The sequence below is a fragment of the Ruditapes philippinarum genome, unplaced genomic scaffold (genome assembly GCF_026571515.1).
Source record: "Ruditapes philippinarum isolate M1 unplaced genomic scaffold, ASM2657151v2 ctg486_1_1_1_1, whole genome shotgun sequence".
Classification (NCBI taxonomy): domain Eukaryota; kingdom Metazoa; phylum Mollusca; class Bivalvia; order Venerida; family Veneridae; genus Ruditapes; species Ruditapes philippinarum.
Window position 1 is genome coordinate 397,913 of NW_026860123.1, and position 18,219 is coordinate 416,131.

The 18,219-nt window shown below is 32.7% G+C and overlaps 1 protein-coding gene across 7 annotated transcripts in view; it reads left to right on the top strand.

Moving 5' to 3' along the window:
• Positions 1-18,219, top strand: part of LOC132758973 (uncharacterized) — a 174,921-nt gene that overhangs the window by 72,856 nt on the left and 83,846 nt on the right. For 5 of the 7 annotated variants that reach the window (XM_060750685.1, XM_060750684.1, XM_060750687.1 and 2 more), the window contains exon 2: positions 11,217-12,186. In XM_060750685.1, the coding sequence (XP_060606668.1) occupies positions 11,217-12,186 (970 nt within the window). Of the gene's footprint in view, positions 1-278; positions 656-7,633; positions 7,808-11,216; positions 12,187-18,219 lie in introns of those variants that run through there. The other 2 variants (XM_060750689.1, XM_060750688.1) reach the window with 2 other exon arrangements.

Sequence of the window (18,219 nt, forward strand, 5' to 3'; positions counted from 1 at the left end):
AACTTCATGACAATTTTAACATACAGCAGTCTTTGCGACGTGGGATAGCTACTGACATTTTCCTTAACACGGGGAACACTGAAAATCAACATTTCATTTTGATATGTAAACAGCAAGTAATGCAGTCAGAGCGCCTATGTGACGTTGATTCGATTCAAAGTACGAATTATTCGTCTACCCGGACCAACGCTGCATTTTAAATCGACATTAAAATAAATGAACCGTTCTTTCATCTAGAAAATTCATTTGAATGTTTAAGGTTTACAGTCTATTTTTCGTAGTAAATGATTTGTTTCGCGTGTTATAAAATAATTTACAAGCACTGGTTAAATCGTAAAACTAGTTCAATTTTGTTCCTTGTCCTAATGGAAATGTTTGGACATGATAAGCTTCGCTGTTAATTCAACGCATCGAAAAACCCGTTAAATACATACACTTGTTTTCTGTGATTCCAATTATAAAATGGACAGAGATACAAAACAGAACTGTCTGTTATTAATTTGAGATGAATTTACCACGGACTGTTATCTAATATCAGTATGGTGTATCAAATGATGCGTAGTTTGAAAATACATTATAACCTCGATGTATAGTTGTACAACGCGAATCATATCACATTTAAGGGTTTGTTTTAAAGATATTAAACTTTTAAAACGTAAGCGGTGTTTAACCACTATTTTGCTGATGTGTTTTTAAATTATTGGTATTACACAACTGTATTTTATAACTAAGCGTGTAGAGGTGTAAAAACGTATTTAAAGATGTGTACATGTAGTTTGGAATAAATTTCGATAAATTACGGAATTTTAAAATTCAAATCGAGTGACAACAATAAATAAGGGTATGTTTTCCTTATCATTCATAAATTTTATATAAAAGCAGCAGAAATAACTGAAAATTCAGTAGATATGTCTCAGAACTTTAACAGTTTATTTACTTAGTTAATTGTGTGATATTGTGACATAAAGGAATTAGGAATTAAGTGAACATGTACACTTGTCGTGTATGTTGACTTTTGATCAAGAAGGGAACATTATGTAAGTTTTGTTTCTATTTCCTTGAAAATGTGTTACCAATAAGAAATGATCTGTAAAGAAATTATTTATTTCCTCTTTTTAATTATCAATAAAGTAGCATATTTCTTCCTTTGTATCTGTTATTATAATTATTAATTTCCTTTTTTTATTTATAATTGAAGTTTCAGACAAGTCGTTTTATTTTCCTTCATGGTGGTACATGTATTTGCAATTGTAACGTGTAATTTCTAGAATATACCATCAAAATTTAAAATAAAACTCAGTGTGCTTTTGCTTACAAGGAAATTTTGTATACTTCTTTTAAATTAAGATTGGCATACTTGGTATCAAAATTTGCGGAAACATATTGACTAGACGATGGTTTACATTTGACTGAAATTTGATTATTATCAGAATTTTGATAACGTGTAAACACGTAAGGATGAAAAATAAAGAATTTTGCCTTTTTGCATTTTGATACTTGAATTTTTAAAAACCAAAGTCCATATTGCGATACGTCAGAACCATGTGCAGTATAAAACACGTTCAAACACTTTCGTTGATACTGATTAATGGTCACGTTACGATTAAAAAAAAACAAAAAACACGTGTGCATTTTTTACTTTTCACCCTTCCGCTATTTACACTTAATTAAACTTTAAAAGTTCAATACAAATTCAGTTATTGTGCGGTCAATACATTTCTGCAAATTTTAATATCAAATTTGCGACTAATTTGCTTACAGAATTTTCAAGTAACCAAGTGCACATTTTTGTTGCACTGAGTAAAGATTAAATTCTTTTAATACATGTTTGCAGTACAAATGTAACGCATTTTGTACATATATATAATTGTTGGTGGTTATCATGTATTAATTTATGTAGTGGCATTTATTATAATACATTATCTTTACTCTATCAAAACAGATATGTGATATGTACAATTATACAACGTTTTAAAAAAGCCAGACCGTATCAGTAACATCTTAGTTATACATCTATGTCCCCAAACATTTGTATGTTGATCAGTAAGATATAGAACAGAACAAAACATATCTTATTATACAATCTGAATTGAACATAACAGTTCCTCGTCATTACATAAATATAGCAAAGGCACGATAAATGATATATATATACGGACATTACCGTCCTGTCGTATTTTGAAAAATAAGAAACCCGACAAAGACACAACTTTTTTGTCTCTTTCCCTTCGTGTTTTCGAATTTATTGCGAAATATTACATGTCGCCAATCAGCCACCATACAAACAGGGAAATAAATAGTTTAACATACTAGATAAATGCATCTTGGAGGATAAAAGTACAGACTTTAGTTAAGCGCCTACATGTTTCATAGTTATTAAAAGCTTTCATGATCATGATAATCTTAATGAAAGGATTATCGTTAATCATTTAGACACCCGCGTGCTGTTTACTGAAATCCGATTCAATGAAAATAAAACATGCTTTAATCATATGATATTAAATGCATACATCCTTCTGTTTGTTGATTTTTGTACGACTGGCGTACTTTAAAGTTATTTATTCTTTCCTTTTTTCGTGATAAATACTTTATTTCAAAGGCAGCATGCCGCCGCATGTTTTTTAATATTGAAGATATGTTTACGTGTAATTTATTGCAAATTACCCACAAAATACGTCCATATATAGCTTCGAGTTTCATATGCGCATTAAATCTATCTTTAACGAATAAAATATGATATTTCTTACTTAAGTTCTTCAGCAATTTGGTTACCTCCCTTAGTTATAATGAGGAAGTAAATTTTAATGTTATTTTTTGTTGTTGTAAAAAACAGATAAGAGATAATTTATTATTCAGTTAAACAACGTGCATCTATAATGTATCCATGAATACGATACGCAAACAGCGCCGTGCAACTGCAAAGCACCTGTCGTAAATAATTTCTTATAAAATACAATTTATTAAACAATCGACCATACCGTCCCCTGACCATCGTCTGCACTGTTTGTTATTGAGTTAGTACATTTTTTGAAAATTTCCCCATCATTAACGAATCATGAAAATTAATCATGAATGGCAAGTTGGTCATATTCTTTAAATATATCAAGCGGGAGGTAGGGTTAAAGAGCTATAATCAGGGCGCCACATAACGACAACTCAAGTTAAGTCGAATATGCCTATTAACTTACCTGGATATACCGAAATACCGTTTAAACAAAGCTTAAGTTGTCTCACGTTCGATATCTAAAAAAAGTGTCTATGATGGACAGTTGATATGACAAAATGGAAATAATTCAGCAGATGATTCGTCATATAAGGTAGTTATGTGTTTATGATGAACTTGTAAAGGTGTTCAGAAAAATTGTCTGCAGCACTTTTTTGTCAATTTATAACGGATATCATATGAAACATTACTTGAGCGTATTCTTCGCATTAGGTTGCCGATTTGCTTACAATTTGTCAAATTTTAACGGCTATCGTATGAAACATAAGTTGGGCGAATTCTTCGCATTAAATTGTCGATTTGCCTACATAAAATACAGTCCTTTTTAAATTTAATTTGTCTGGAATTAATACTGATCGTACGCAGGTGAAAACTTATTTATATGAGCATGTGGGTGTTTGATTTATTACGCAAAGCAAGACTAAAACGAAATAATATTTCACTATACTCTCAAGAGAAAACTTTAATGTTATTGAAGGTTTGGATCAGCAAAATGACGATATCTTATTTGTAGTAAGGGAGAAATTAAAAGATTCGTGTGAAAAGTCAATGTGAAAAGTATCTTCTGTAGCTTGTCTCACATTCGAATACTAGTATCTAAATTCGGTTATAATAATTATCTAGAGTCAAGCAGTATATTCAGATAAATGTATTGTACATTTGAAAATTTTAGTACAATACAATAGGTAAAAAGGGTCGTATTACTTTCACAGTTTTTGATACTCTTATAAAATCAAACATATTGCATGATATAAAGCTTTTAATTCTGTAGTTAGCTGCCGGAAGTTATAGATTGTCAAGCAGAGATAGACATTAAAGTATCTACGTTCGCATGAAGTAATTATATATAAAAAATATTTTGATATATTGATACAGAAAGTATACTATAGTTTGATTAAAAATTAACAAAACATCAAAGTACGTTTGTATACGAATAATTTACTCTTTCATCTTTATCAGTAGGGTTAAAAATAAACATACCTCCGTTCTTGACTTATAAATATATCGATATTATCGTTACCTCCCGGCGATAATCGCGTTACTGCTTAGATATGAACGCACGCAATTATCAGAATAAGTGTTCAAATGCATGTGCATCTTAAGTTTTTATGAAAAAAGGTTATCGAAAGTCAATGAGCATGCTGATATGTTACATGTTATGTAAACTGTACTGATATAAAATTGTATTTGTAACAAGATACGCTGTTTTTTTTTGTCACATGATATGTTATGTAGAAATCCCATCTAATCTCGCTTTATAATGTCATTGAAGGTAAAGATATTAAATCTTGAACAGGGGCTTCAGTCAATATAATATCGGTCACATGACCTTAAAATTGTCGTGCACTTATCATCATCCCCCAGCCCCCTATATTCCCCCATAAATCCAAAAATCAATGTAAGTGAGGAATGTTGACCAAGGTGAAATATCTGTCTTGCATTAGAATTAAAATAGATTCTGTTTGATCAAAATCTTTATTTGAAACTTAAGAAGCAAATATTACATTACAGTTTGTTGTACCATTGTATATTTGGCGAAGTTTTTAAGGTGTTGTATAACATTAATTCTAAAATACCACATAAACTGATGTAATTGCAGACGACATGCCACATAAATAAACACACACCTGCTCGTGAATTGGCTTTAAGATAAATAATTAGTTAATTTAATGTTTAATATATATTGAAATAGTATCACAACTCTGGCAGTTTTATAACACCCCGCTATTAAATTCTTATGCATCGAACTTTTGAACCATGGCAAATTTAAGCAAATTTAAGCAGACGATAAATAAGGCAGAAGTAGTTGATATTTGATTTACAAGAAATGTTGATATGAGAGTAGTGATCGATATACGTAAAACTTGTACATAAAAACATAAAATGATCAAAATTAAAATAAAAGTTTATACATGTATATCATGTTGATCACGTGATACTGATGCATCAACTAAAATACACAAGGAAATGTTAACATTTTCCATTTTGTCGTTGTAATAAGGAAACCTGATTTTTGTAGATATTATATGCATGACGTGATCATAAATGTTGAGTACAATACGGATATTTATTGTACAAGAACACAGTCCTCAAACCTATATTGGACGAGGTGCTAAGAACCATTAACGTTTTCTATAATTGTCATGTTGTAGTAGGACAATCTGTTTTTTGTTGATATAAGAAAATTGCCCGATAACGACAGTGTGAAAACTCCATGCATTTGTGTATTTTAGTTTTTCAGAATTATTCATCATCTATGAATTGCAAACACCATATGTGACCATCCTGGAGCACGTAGAAAGCGTTACGTACGTTATTGCTTCGGGTGCTTGATTCTATACATTTTAAATGAAATAAAGAAAGCTATGTTATTTGAATGGTATATACATTAGAATTATTCGCTCTTAATAACTAAACACTGTTTGTCTATCAAATACGTGATGTTTTCTGTACGCATCAGCACGTACATAAAATATTATCGAATAGTTAGCTTAAAGTCATGTTTCCAAAGCCAAAAGATAAAAAAAGAAGAAAATCACTTTAACAGTATCATGTAGAGTTTAATAGTATAGCAAAAAACAACGAAAATATGTTAATTGACTAATTACGTGATACATGTACCTAAGTTACTTAGCTTAGTGTAACGTGACCCGATATCTTTTCGATCTACCTGGATATTATTGTTTTTAGAGCTAAATAGTTCTCAAATTACCATAAAAGAAAAAAGGTTACAATGACACGTTGACAATAATTACTTTTATCGGTATTTGTAAAAATGTAGAGGTGAAAGAGTTATTTTAAAGTACTGTTTAAGAAGTATATAGTGTGTTTCAGATTTCACCCATACGAATCAGTTCATGGAATTGTACCACTATGGTTTTTACCTAGATAAGCAAAATTTTTCTTATGTGTTTATATTTAAATTAAATTCTCGAGGGATAAATACTTTGTTATGATACAGACTCGGTAAGTTTTTCTTTAGAATCATAGTTATGTTGCTTTTATACTTATTCTGATCGGTTGCTGAATTTATTATAGCCTTAGTAATTGCTTAACTACAGGTTAACTACTGCTCAATAACAAGTTAACTACTGCTTAATTATAGGTTAACTACTGCTCAATTACAGGTTAACTACTGCTTAACTACAGGTTAACTACTGCTTAATTACAGGTTACCTACTGCTCAACTACATGTTATTTACTGCTTAACTACAGGTTAACTACTGCTCGATTACAAGTTAATTACTGCTTAATTACAGGTTAACTACTGCTTAATTACAGGTTAACTACTGCTTAATTACAACTTTACTGCATGCTTAATTACATGTTAACTACTGCTTAATTACAGGTTGACTACTGCCTAATTACAGGTTAACTACTGCTTAACTACAGGTTAACTACTGCTCAATTACAAGTTAACTACTGCTTAATTACAAGTTAACTACTGCTTAATTACAAGTTTACTGCATGCATAATTACAGGTTAACAACTGCTTAATTAAAAGTTTACTGCATGCTTAATTACAGGTTAACTACTGCTTAATTACATGTTAACTACTGCTTAATTACAAGTTTACTGCATGCTTAATTACAGGTAAACAACTGCTTAATTACAAGTTTACTGCATGCTTAATTACAGGTTAACTACTGCTTAATTACGGGTTAACTACTGTCTAATTACAGTTGTACAGGTGAATGCGATCTTAAGTGATGTTATAAAAACAGATTTGTATATTTAACTATCATTTAATATGTTCTTACGGTAGAGAAGCAAAATGATCAAATCCTAAATGAAAAACTATGTTCTGTGTTGTTACTTTCTACGAATAATAACTTATGTAAACCTCAAGGACAACATCTAATGATAACGCCTATTTTATGTCACATAGAATATTTATGTTATCATCACACTTTTATGATATTTGTATTATTAAATAGTTTATTGTGAAATTCCCGGAATTTATTGTCAAGCATTTTAACCATTCACGGAAAACCCCTGTGCACGATGACAGTTTAATTAAGTCAAGGTAAACATAAGTCTAGGTGTGTCATAAATCACGTTTATTATTCTCAGCAGTAACGTGGTCACATATGTTTTTAATAGATTGAAGAAGTCTCTGGGCAAGCCTTAAATGTGTCATAAAAACAAACCCTCGAGTGCGTCTTTAATATTTACATTTTGAAGTCCCAGTTCGAGTGAACGATGTAGAGAAAGTCAATGGAATCTGTTTATCTTGTACTTCAAGCAGAAACGGTCTCTGATGACAGCTAAAGATTTAATTGTGTCGGCAGATGTCAGATTTCTTTATACTTGAAGTTGTTGTCAGTATTTACTGGAAAATTGTTATAAAAAAATGAGGAAAACATCAGTCAATATGAATCCGTCTCTCTCTCTAAAGAAATGGGAATAATAATAACGCGTTGGATTTATTTGTGTCCATTTTTGTTATTCAGTGGTAAATGTTTAGAGTAAACAAGTTATTCTTGATATAAGGTTTTTGTATGGAATTGATACATCCTAGAAACTTGCAGGACCGCGATATGGACACTTTGAGATTTATGGAAACCATATTTAAAAGACACCGTATGTACAGTATGTTCGCAAATTATCTTAATTGGATGATTGTAACAATTTTTTAAAACTTTCTTTAAAATTCGGTATTTCTTGTCATATTTTTACGCGATATTGTCTAGGTTATGTTGGGCCAATGCAGTTTCGCACGTGTTTTATTTCAAGTGATAATGCGCGTGATATTTTCATATGATAATGAAATATTGTTTAACAAAATAATTTTATTTGATGTTCGTGAAGTTGGCAGCCTAGCAGCCTAGCAGCCCAGCAGCCTGAAGTTGGCAGCCTAGCAGCCTAGCAGCCTAGCAGCCTGGCAGCCTAACAGCCTAAAGAAAACTAAGATCGAATAGTACAAACATGAAATCGTCGGATATGAAACGGAAGATCATACTTAGACCATTGCACGTCTTATTTCAGTATCGCGATCTTTATTTTTTTAAATATTGAACTTTGTTTGTTTTTTTTTATTTTGACGCTTCGAAATTTGTGAAGTTAGCAGCCTAGCAGCCTGGCAGCCTAAAGAAAACTAAGGAAAATACAAACATGTAAACCGTCGGAAATGAGTCGATAGCACATACTTAGACTATTCCACGTCTTTTTTCAGTATCGCGAACTTTATTTTTTTAAATATTGAACTTTGTTTGTTTTTTTTTTGGTTTTTTTTTTTGACACTTCGAAATTTGTGAAGTTAGCAGCCTAGCAGCCTGGCAGCCTAGCAGCCTAAAGAAAACTAAGGAAAATACAAACATGTAAACCGTCGGAAATGAGTCGGTAGCACATACTTAGACTATTCCACGTCTTTTTTCAGTATCGCGAACTTTATTTTTTTTTAATATTGAACTTTGTTTTTTTTTACTCTTCGAAATTTGTGGAGTTAGCAGCCTAGCAGCCTGGTAGCCTAGCAGCCTAAAGAAAACTAAGGATATTACAAACGAAATGAGTCGCTAGCACATACTTAGACCATTCCACGTTTTATTTCAGTATCGCGATCTTTGTTTTTTTAAATGTTGAATTTTATTTTATTTTTCATTCTGACGCTTCGAAATTTGGGATTAAACATGTTTCCGAATAACGTAGGAAGTAGTCTTAATCTTAACATTTTCGCGGCTAATAATGTCGCTGTCTATGGACAATAAGCGACGTCATGTGACTTATTTATGATATGCTATTTTGTATGTATATGTTTATAATGAAGTTGACGATGTTCAACGCATATTTATTTTAGGTCTGTAAAGATAAATCGGTTGAAATTTAAAGAGATATACAATGCATATGTTTAAACGAACACATTAATGAACATAAAGATTATCTGAACTTAAGAACAATACCCATTTGATCAATAGCCGCGATACTGAAAAAAGGCGTGGAATAGTCAAAGTATGTGCTACCGACTAATTTCCGACGGTTTCCATGTTTGTATTATCCTTTGGTTTTCTTTAGGCTGCTAGGCTGCTAGGCTACCAGGCTGCTATGCTGCTAACTTCACAAATTTCGAAGAGTAAAAAAACAAAGTTCAATATTGAAAAAAAAATAAAGTTTGCGATACTGAAAAAAGACGTAGAATAGTCTAAGAATGTGCTACCGACTCATTTCCGACTTTTACATGTTTGTATTGTCCTAAGTTTTATTTAGGCTGTTAGGCTGCCAGGGTGCTAGGCTGCTTACTTCACAAATTTCGAAGTGTAAAAAAAACCCCAAAAAAACAAACAAAGTTCAATATTAAAAAAAATAAAGTTCGCGATACTGAAAAAAGACGTGGAATAGTCTAAGTATGTGCTACCGACTCATTTCCGACGGTTTACATGTTTGTATTTTCCTTAGTTTTCTTTAGGCTGCTAGGCTGCTAGGCTGCCAGGCTGCTAGGCTGCTAGGCTGCTAGGCTGCTAACTTCACAAATTTCGAAGCGTCAAAATAAAAAAAAAAAAACAAAGTTCAATATTTAAAAAAATAAAGATCGCGATACTGAAATAAGACGTGCAATGGTCTAAGTATGTGCTTCCGATTCATATCCGACGATTTCATGTTTGTACTATTCTTAGTTTTCTTTAGGCTGCTAGGCTGCCAGGCTGCTAGGCTGCTAGGCTGCCAGGCTGCTAGGCTGCCAACTTCAGGCTGCTGGGCTGCTAGGCTGCTAGGCTGCCAACTTCACGAACATTTTTATTTGATATATAAAAAAATGTCATTTCAGGAATAAAATTTAGCTCGTTTAGTTATTTAAAATACATGTTTATGATAGTGGGTTAGGAAACATCAGTCGCACTTGTGTCAATGTGTTTTGAGGTCGCAGTAAAATTTGGTGCATGCAGTTTTTTTTTTACTAAAATCTGGTTCAAGTAAATGCTTATCATACAAGACTTACAAGAATCGGTATCATGCATGCTTTTTTTTTCCATGATTGTTTCTTAAATTCAAATTGAACCCGGATGTTTGTTGTCAGATAATAACGCATTGTGTCTGACCACGTGACCATGTGACTTCTAACATCACGCGTAAGAACTCATCGTTCTATTTGTCATGATCTTGCATTTAGGGAAGGAAACACAAGACGTTTGTCTAGTTATAAGATAAATAGCCTGGAAATAGTTCACTGAAGTGATGGCGCCGTTGGGAGAACAATTTATCTGTGATCTGGTTTTGTTATTCAAAAACATATGCAAGGAGTCATTAAATTATAGACACATTAAGGAATAAACCTCTGTAGTCCAACATTAAAGGATGAATTCATTTCACGTGTCCAGAAAAAGGAGGCATTTAGTCCATTAAGTTAACGTGACATAGAGTGTTTTTTTTTCTTTGTTAGTCAAAGCGCGGAAAGATGATCAACAGTTATTACTCGGTTAATCAGTTAAGCGTATATTTTCGGTAAACTATGTTTACCAGAACATAGAGCAGGTTTTCAAAGAATTGAATTTCAATCAAATTGCTTTCCAAATTTAATACTTTGATGTAAATCTTGTCGGCTGTTTTACGCATAATATAACATATGGAAAATTATTTAAGATCATTAAGACAAATTTTATATGAAAACCAAATCTTGCGTCTAAGAATTATTAGAAATTGAATCAATTTGTTAAACTACGCGTTCTAAATCTAAATACTAAAAGTCCTAAAATCGGTCTAAGCAATAAGAGAAAAGTTAAAATGGCTAAAATATCCAATGCCATTGACGCGTTAAAGCTTTTAAATGAACATATGTTAAGGAAGGATTATTAACACCTTTTAACAGGAGTTCGTTTGAATAAACACAAGAATATCTGGTCGTAGCTAGAGACATTAACCTCGTATTGTGAAATATTGTGAAATAATTTGTGAGATATTTTCCTCATGTGTATAATTTAATTTATTTTTTTCAAATATTTCTTAAAATCCAGTTGCGCGTATAATACAATGCTATTGATGTATTAATGATTGTATTTTTCAGAAAACGTTTCGCAAGTGCCTTACCTGGGGAAACCTGTGAACACACAAACACTGCCGGCGTCTGAGAACATACCCTCACCGACACCGTCCGAGGAGGACCCGCCTTCACCGCCTCCAAGACGTCCTATAAGAGACCATTCCCGAAGGCCCCGGAGTCAGTATGGTAATCAACCATCCTCATCTAGAAATTATACTGAAAAGATCGCCACTGATTCCCATCAGAATGGTAGTGAAAAGACAATAACATCGTCACGGTCACCTTCTATTAGGAAAAGGGACATCATGATGCGTAGATATAATTCCACGTCCGTGTTGCCCTTAGTTACACCAGTCGACATGAATAAAAACCATCTAATGGACTCTAGAGGCGACTTCTCTGTTCCAACAAATGGTCATAATGATAACGAGATTAAGGAGAGTTCTGCAGTAAATGGGAACCAGTCAAATATTCATCCTGAGAACGACCAGTCTCTACATCCGTTTGTTCATATGGATATTGTTGGAGAAAGTTACGAGGCCCGGTATCCATGGCAACGTGATATTTCAACACAGTGTAACCTGTCTGAATGTAGACATAGTATAAGTAGCGGAAGTGTAAGCAGCGGAAGTGAATTGAGTAATTATACAGCAGCGAATAATCAAAATTGCAGTAACTATATTAATTCAAACTGTATGGATAATAGAAATGGCAACCCTGCTCGGAGACAGTCAAGTGATAACATTCGAAAACGACATCATGTCTTCAAAACACGGAGGCCGCGCTCCATGACATGCTTGGACTCAAGTAATATATATAACAGTTCTTCGGATATGTACCGTTCGGATACAAATTTGAATTATAGGCATGGACGAACAATGTCGGAATCATTCGTGCAAAATTCTCCCAGCCGGAAGCGGATGCCACTTTTGCTAGCAGACGATCCAGGGTCAGTGTCAGATTTGGAATCAATACTAGAAAATCCATATGACGGGTAAGAGTTATCTTTCTTTATAATACTTTTAATGCCACTACAGATAACTCTTCTGTGATTGCTGAATTGTTCGATGTGTAATGTATTCGACTTTTCTGATAATTATATGTTTTTAAAACTTATTTTGTATCGTATCGCATGTAGAGGTTTAAAAAGACATATTTATTGTAAACTTTTATGTTGAGATATAAATAATTCATACAAGTATCTTTAGATGACATCGTGTTCATAACTTAATTAATTACCAAAGAGATAGATGAGACCGAATGATACCTATCGTTACAATGTACGAAGCAGTACAACTTGCAACGCTTTTCACCCATATCGTTGAAATCGTTGTGGTAAGAATAGCACAAAAAACCCAATTTTCAATTTATTTCCGAGTATATTTTTTAATATCTTTTGCATATCTTTTTGTTTTAAATGCCCGGCTGATCTATGTAAGAAATTTATAATTACATGTTTAAGATGTTTAAGGCTTTTTCGACCTCAATGGAAAACCAATAATTTGGAAAATTGTTAAGTATTGTATTTTTTTACTGTTTCCTAGTTTAATAGAACACTTCTGTGCCCTATATGTATCTATTAATAACTTAACCTAGCCAACGAAAATGTATCAATAATTTTTGTCTGTTCATATACACATGTAAGGGAAAATACAACCTGTAATAAATTCTTTCAGTGGGTATGTCTATAAATTTAAATCAAGCATTTTAATGTGTGCATAATGTGTACAAACTCCTTTTCACATCTTGCTGCTTTTTAATTATGTGTACTTCTCGCATTTTCCGTTGTGCCTCCTTTCAAGTTCGTTGTGGCCGAGGGGTTGCCTTTTCTGGTTGAGGCATTATAACAGTAGAAACCGTTTAACCTTGCGTGATAGATAGAGGCGGCTAAATGGGCTCGAATAATTGGAGTGTATGCATCTCTATACTCTTGTGACCCCTGGTGTTGCTTTAAGTTTGTAACACCCGAGATAAGCCAAAATGATCTTTCCTGTAAGACATTATTTGTGGTAATATGTATATTGTAATTGCGGAATTTGGAAATTTCTCAAATACCAAAAAAATCCTGTAACTTAAAGACTGTTATTTCGATTTTGCTTGAAAGTTAACATCAAATTTACTGCACTTTCAAACAAATCAATCTTTTGAGCTGAATATGGGGGTGTCAAAATAAGAAGTGAACTTTTATAAATTAAACATTTGTTTTGATACAAGCTGTCTGTTTTACATATTCTTTGATACGAAAAAAAATCCTGGCAGGAACAAACAAACAAAACCTGCCATAGGAGAAACAGTCACCAGTTGTGTTTCCTCTTAAAACGACAAACTTTCTCTTACATTCCAATTACAATAATGCAGCCAGCATGGAGCATTTCCTTCGTTACTTTTCTTCTGTCAATATACATATCCACATTCTTCAGCTAAGCCCTTATATTGAGAAAATCCAATTATATAAATGAAACCTTAGAGGACAATTTCAGTGTACTCACAGCTAGGATAATCAAATCAAATAATATACTAAATTCTCTTCTCATGCGGCTCGCTTTATTGCATTTTATTAGTCAATGTAATTTGTCACTAGATATTTCACTCGAAGACGGCCGGAGATGCCTACGTTCTTTTTTACATAACTCTGTCATAAAGTGAAATTATTCTCCGGTCATAACTATTCATAACGCATGGACGACAACTGTTGATACATTATTGGCGAGAAAAAAGTTGCATTTACTTCCCCTTATAAGTTAAAGATATCCAAGCTGTGTAAGACGAATTTCATTTTGCAAAGCTTTCTTTTTTTCAAAAAAAAAAGGGAAAAAAAGTTTGCACATTTCTTGTTAAACCTTCTGAAAGTTTAAATCCTAAGTGTCCAAAAGTCTTTAACATTACGTTTACATTTCACATACTGTAGCACTTAAAACTGAAAATATGATTATGAATGAAAAAAGACTATAAAGAAAATATTCAGTATTAAATCTAAAATCAATATCTATTGCGACAATTCTTAGTCTGATTCGAGTGAAAACCGTTTGAACACTGTTCTTTTTTGTTCACAATATAAGTGATTATTCTGGAAAACGGAGCGAGCGAAACACCTGAAATTTTTCATATATACGCGAAAGACAAATGAATCCGAATGACTAGTCCGTATTTTACTCACTGATATGATATTCATGTAGAAAAATATGAATCAATTATCATAGTTATAAAAAATGGAGTAAAATATATCAGCTATATCGGTCACGTGTAAAGAATTAAAGTAGAAATGTACATTGGAGTAAATTATAAAATGTATATATTTTATCGTACAATACTATGATTTCTTAGAACGAAATACAACGATTACTCGAGAAATTTGAAAGGCAACTGATTTGGCGAAAAGCGTGTTTACGATATAACGCGAACCACATGTATCGAGTTCATCAAATGAAGCTTATCATGTCAAATTAACAAAACTTGATCTGTACAAGTGAAATTCTCCTTCCATATATTATTCCAAGACGAGAGATATAAAACATTCATGCATTTATAACATAACGTTTGCTTTTCTAAAGACATACAACAGCTTCAATAAACGTAAACTGTTCCGTAGAATTGATTTAAACTTTGCAGAGAAAGGACAAAGCAGCATGCCTCTAGATGAGCCAAAAATATTTCAAGAAACTCAAACTTTAGAAAAATGTACTTAGGCCTAGAGAAGTAAAGGAATATTAAAGGTTCTAGTAATAATTCACAATCTATTTGCAATAAATGATAAATGACCGATTGTGCAGTTCTTATCATCACATTTCAACTGGTGACTTGCGCATTAAGGGCTTTTTTGCATATTTTGACCTTATTTTGGTTATTTTCGTAGATTTGTAAGTGCCGTTTGCAATGTGTAAATTACGTTCTTTATTCACTGTTGCAAACATATTTTCAAATTTTTTGAAAAATTACCATGAATCTGTAGATATGCAAACAAGAAATGAGCCGCGTCACGACAAAACCAACATAATGGGTTTGTGACCAGCATGGATCCAGACCAGCCTGCGCATCCGCGCAGTCTGATCAGGATCCATGCTGTTCGTTATCAGTTTCTCTACTTGATATACGGTTTATAAGCGAACAGCATGGATCCTGATCAGACTGCGCGGATCCATGCTGGCCGCAAACCCATAATGTTGGTTTTGTCGTGACGCGGCTCAAATGGACTTTGGGGGGTGCTGGATCGTCGATCTCGTAATTTTGTTTTCTGCCAATGAATTTGATTTTTCTTGTTCATTTTAGGTCTTTTTAAAGGCAGATCATTTATAAATATGTCCTAAAAATCTTAATTTTACATTTTAGTTTTTTTTTTTTAAATTTTATTCCTGGTCATAATAAAAGATTTCATCAATACTATAAACCATTTTGTTACCTTTTTCAGTTATGAAACGAATTGAGACAAATGGCAAAGGTCAAAGTAAAGGAAAAGTAAAATAAATGACTCTTACCATCTTAAAAGTGCATGCTAAAACTAGCACCATTTTTGTAAATTTGATGCCTTTAATACGATAAGGAAACTGCAAAAGCAAATGTTATCTTCTCGTCGTAAACATGTTGTTGGCAAATGTAAGAAACAACCTTAATTAGTTTTTTTATGTCAACATTTTTCTTTCCACCTCGATTCTCACTTTAGTTACAAAAATCAATTTGACAGAGAAAACATACAGAAGTATCCTGCAATTTCCGCCCATATTTGTCACCAGTGTCGTTACTATTGAAAACATTTGAGCCGCGTCACGACAAAACCAACATAATGCGTTTGCGACCAGCATGGATCCAGACCAGCCTGCGCATCCGCGCAGTCTGATCAGGATCCATGCTGTTCGCTTACAAACCGTATAACAAGTGGAGAAACTGATAGCGAACAGCATGGATCCTGACCAGACTGCGCGGATGCGCAGGCTGGTCTTGATCCATGCTGGTCGCAAACGCATTATGTTGGTTTTGTCATGACGCGGCTCATTTTGTTTGCTTCACCAGACGAACCCGTGTTTATCTGTTTCAAGAGGTCAACGATCGTTAACATGATCACAGTCGTTAATGGTCTTTGTAGCTATTTTTGTATCCTGATTTATTTTATTGTTATGTATTTATTTCTGAGAGACACTCAGTAGATAGAGGATGCCAATTAATTTTATATAATGAGCATTTACGTTAAGGTTTATAAAGCGGAACAACAAAAACAAACGATATTGATAAAATTATATTTGATTGGGTTTTAAATCAGTCACGTGGACTCTTTTAAAGTTACATGACGCTTTTCTAACATTGCTTGTGGAGGAAGACCTCAGGTGCATCTCCATGCATTATGTCATCCTCGAATAGGCACCCGATTAGCACCACTGAACTTCCGTTAGCTAGCATGAAAGAATCCAAAGTTCCAGGCGGGATTCGAACCTTTATCGACGAAGAGCTTCTGGTTAAAAGCCAGTGACCTAACCACTTGAAAAAACGGAGGTACAAGTTAAGTAAACATGATCAATAAACATTGTCTTTTAAATTAGTAAAACACAAATCTTCAAAATCAGCCGCAAATAGATCATATTGTTAATTTCTCAAAAATTACAAAAACGATTTGAACAGTTATATATGGTAAAGTATAGCTTCAGAACATTTAAAATGTTACCGGACTTTGTGTACAACACATGTCGTCGACAGGCAGTCCTTAACAAGCCTAGCTATTGAAATATTGTAATAAGTTTGAGAAAAAAAAAGAGAGAAGAAAGACTACGAGAAAGAGAGACTGGACATTTACATGGAAATACGGTCAAAGACCGATTAAGGACAAACTCGGTAAAGTGGTATTTTGCATTATTATCTCGAGGTCGCTATTGTCATAAAATATACACATTTTCGACGAAATGACATTTCAAAGTTTAATCATTATACTTAATAAAAATTTCTTCTCAAAAAATTTTTTCAAAGAAGACCTTTTACTCAAGAGAGCTATGTAAAATTTAAAAACTAAAGATATAGATTGTTTAAAAAGTAAGGTTTGTAACTGTTATATTTTTGATATTGTTCTTATAAAAAATTGTATTTTCATCAACAAATATTAAAGTGTCTTCCTTCTTTTTTTCGCTTTCATTGTTGAGTTTAATTATTATTACATTCCTTTAATGGTGATTGACAAATCATTCAGAATGAAAAATGTTTTAAATACAATAGAAAAAAACAACCTAGTATGTTATTAAAAGACAGCCTCAGTCTTATTTTCAGAATTGAACGATACTGATTTATTATGAACAATATTTAAAGAAAGGTCCATTGGTCACATGGTTTACTGAAAAAAAAGAGAAATCATTGAAATTTTGTAACCATGTTGTCCAAATTTGCTAGTTGACATCCTTTAGCGGAAGTGTTTTCAATTTTGTATGCATGATCATGTCTTTGAAATCCATTTTTTGTTATCGTGATTGTATTGCATGCATCAAACAAATTCAAGACAAAAAATGATGGAAAAAATACCCTTCTTAATTAGCATTAATATTTGTTGTCATGAGAATTCCTTCGTTTTATGTTTTTTTCTCTTGAAATCTTGTTTTGGGTTGTTGTTTTGTTTCGTTCGTAGCAGGAAATCGACATAAATCGAATTGAAAATTACTTGATTTTATTTAAATCAAATTCGATGGATTAATATCACGAATTTTCTTTTTTTGCTGAGTTAAAAACGGCTTTTATGTTTTTACGAATCAACGATTTTTAGCCTTAATGAATAAATATTTTGTTTCAGCTAATCTGCAAAAACACAAGAAAACATCATGAAAAACGATCTCAATTGCCAAAATCAATAAACAAGTGCACCGTGCCATTTTAAAAGGCCAATTTCTTCAAAGCGAGTAGCTTTCAGAGCAGTAAACAATCTTTCAAATATTTAAATGTAAGGAAAGTATAAGAACTTCAAGGAAAATTGCCAAAGTCTAAAAGCCTAAAACCATAACAATTTGAAATTCTCACACAGAGCAACTACTGTGGACAAAAATGCAAAAGATAATATTAAAAA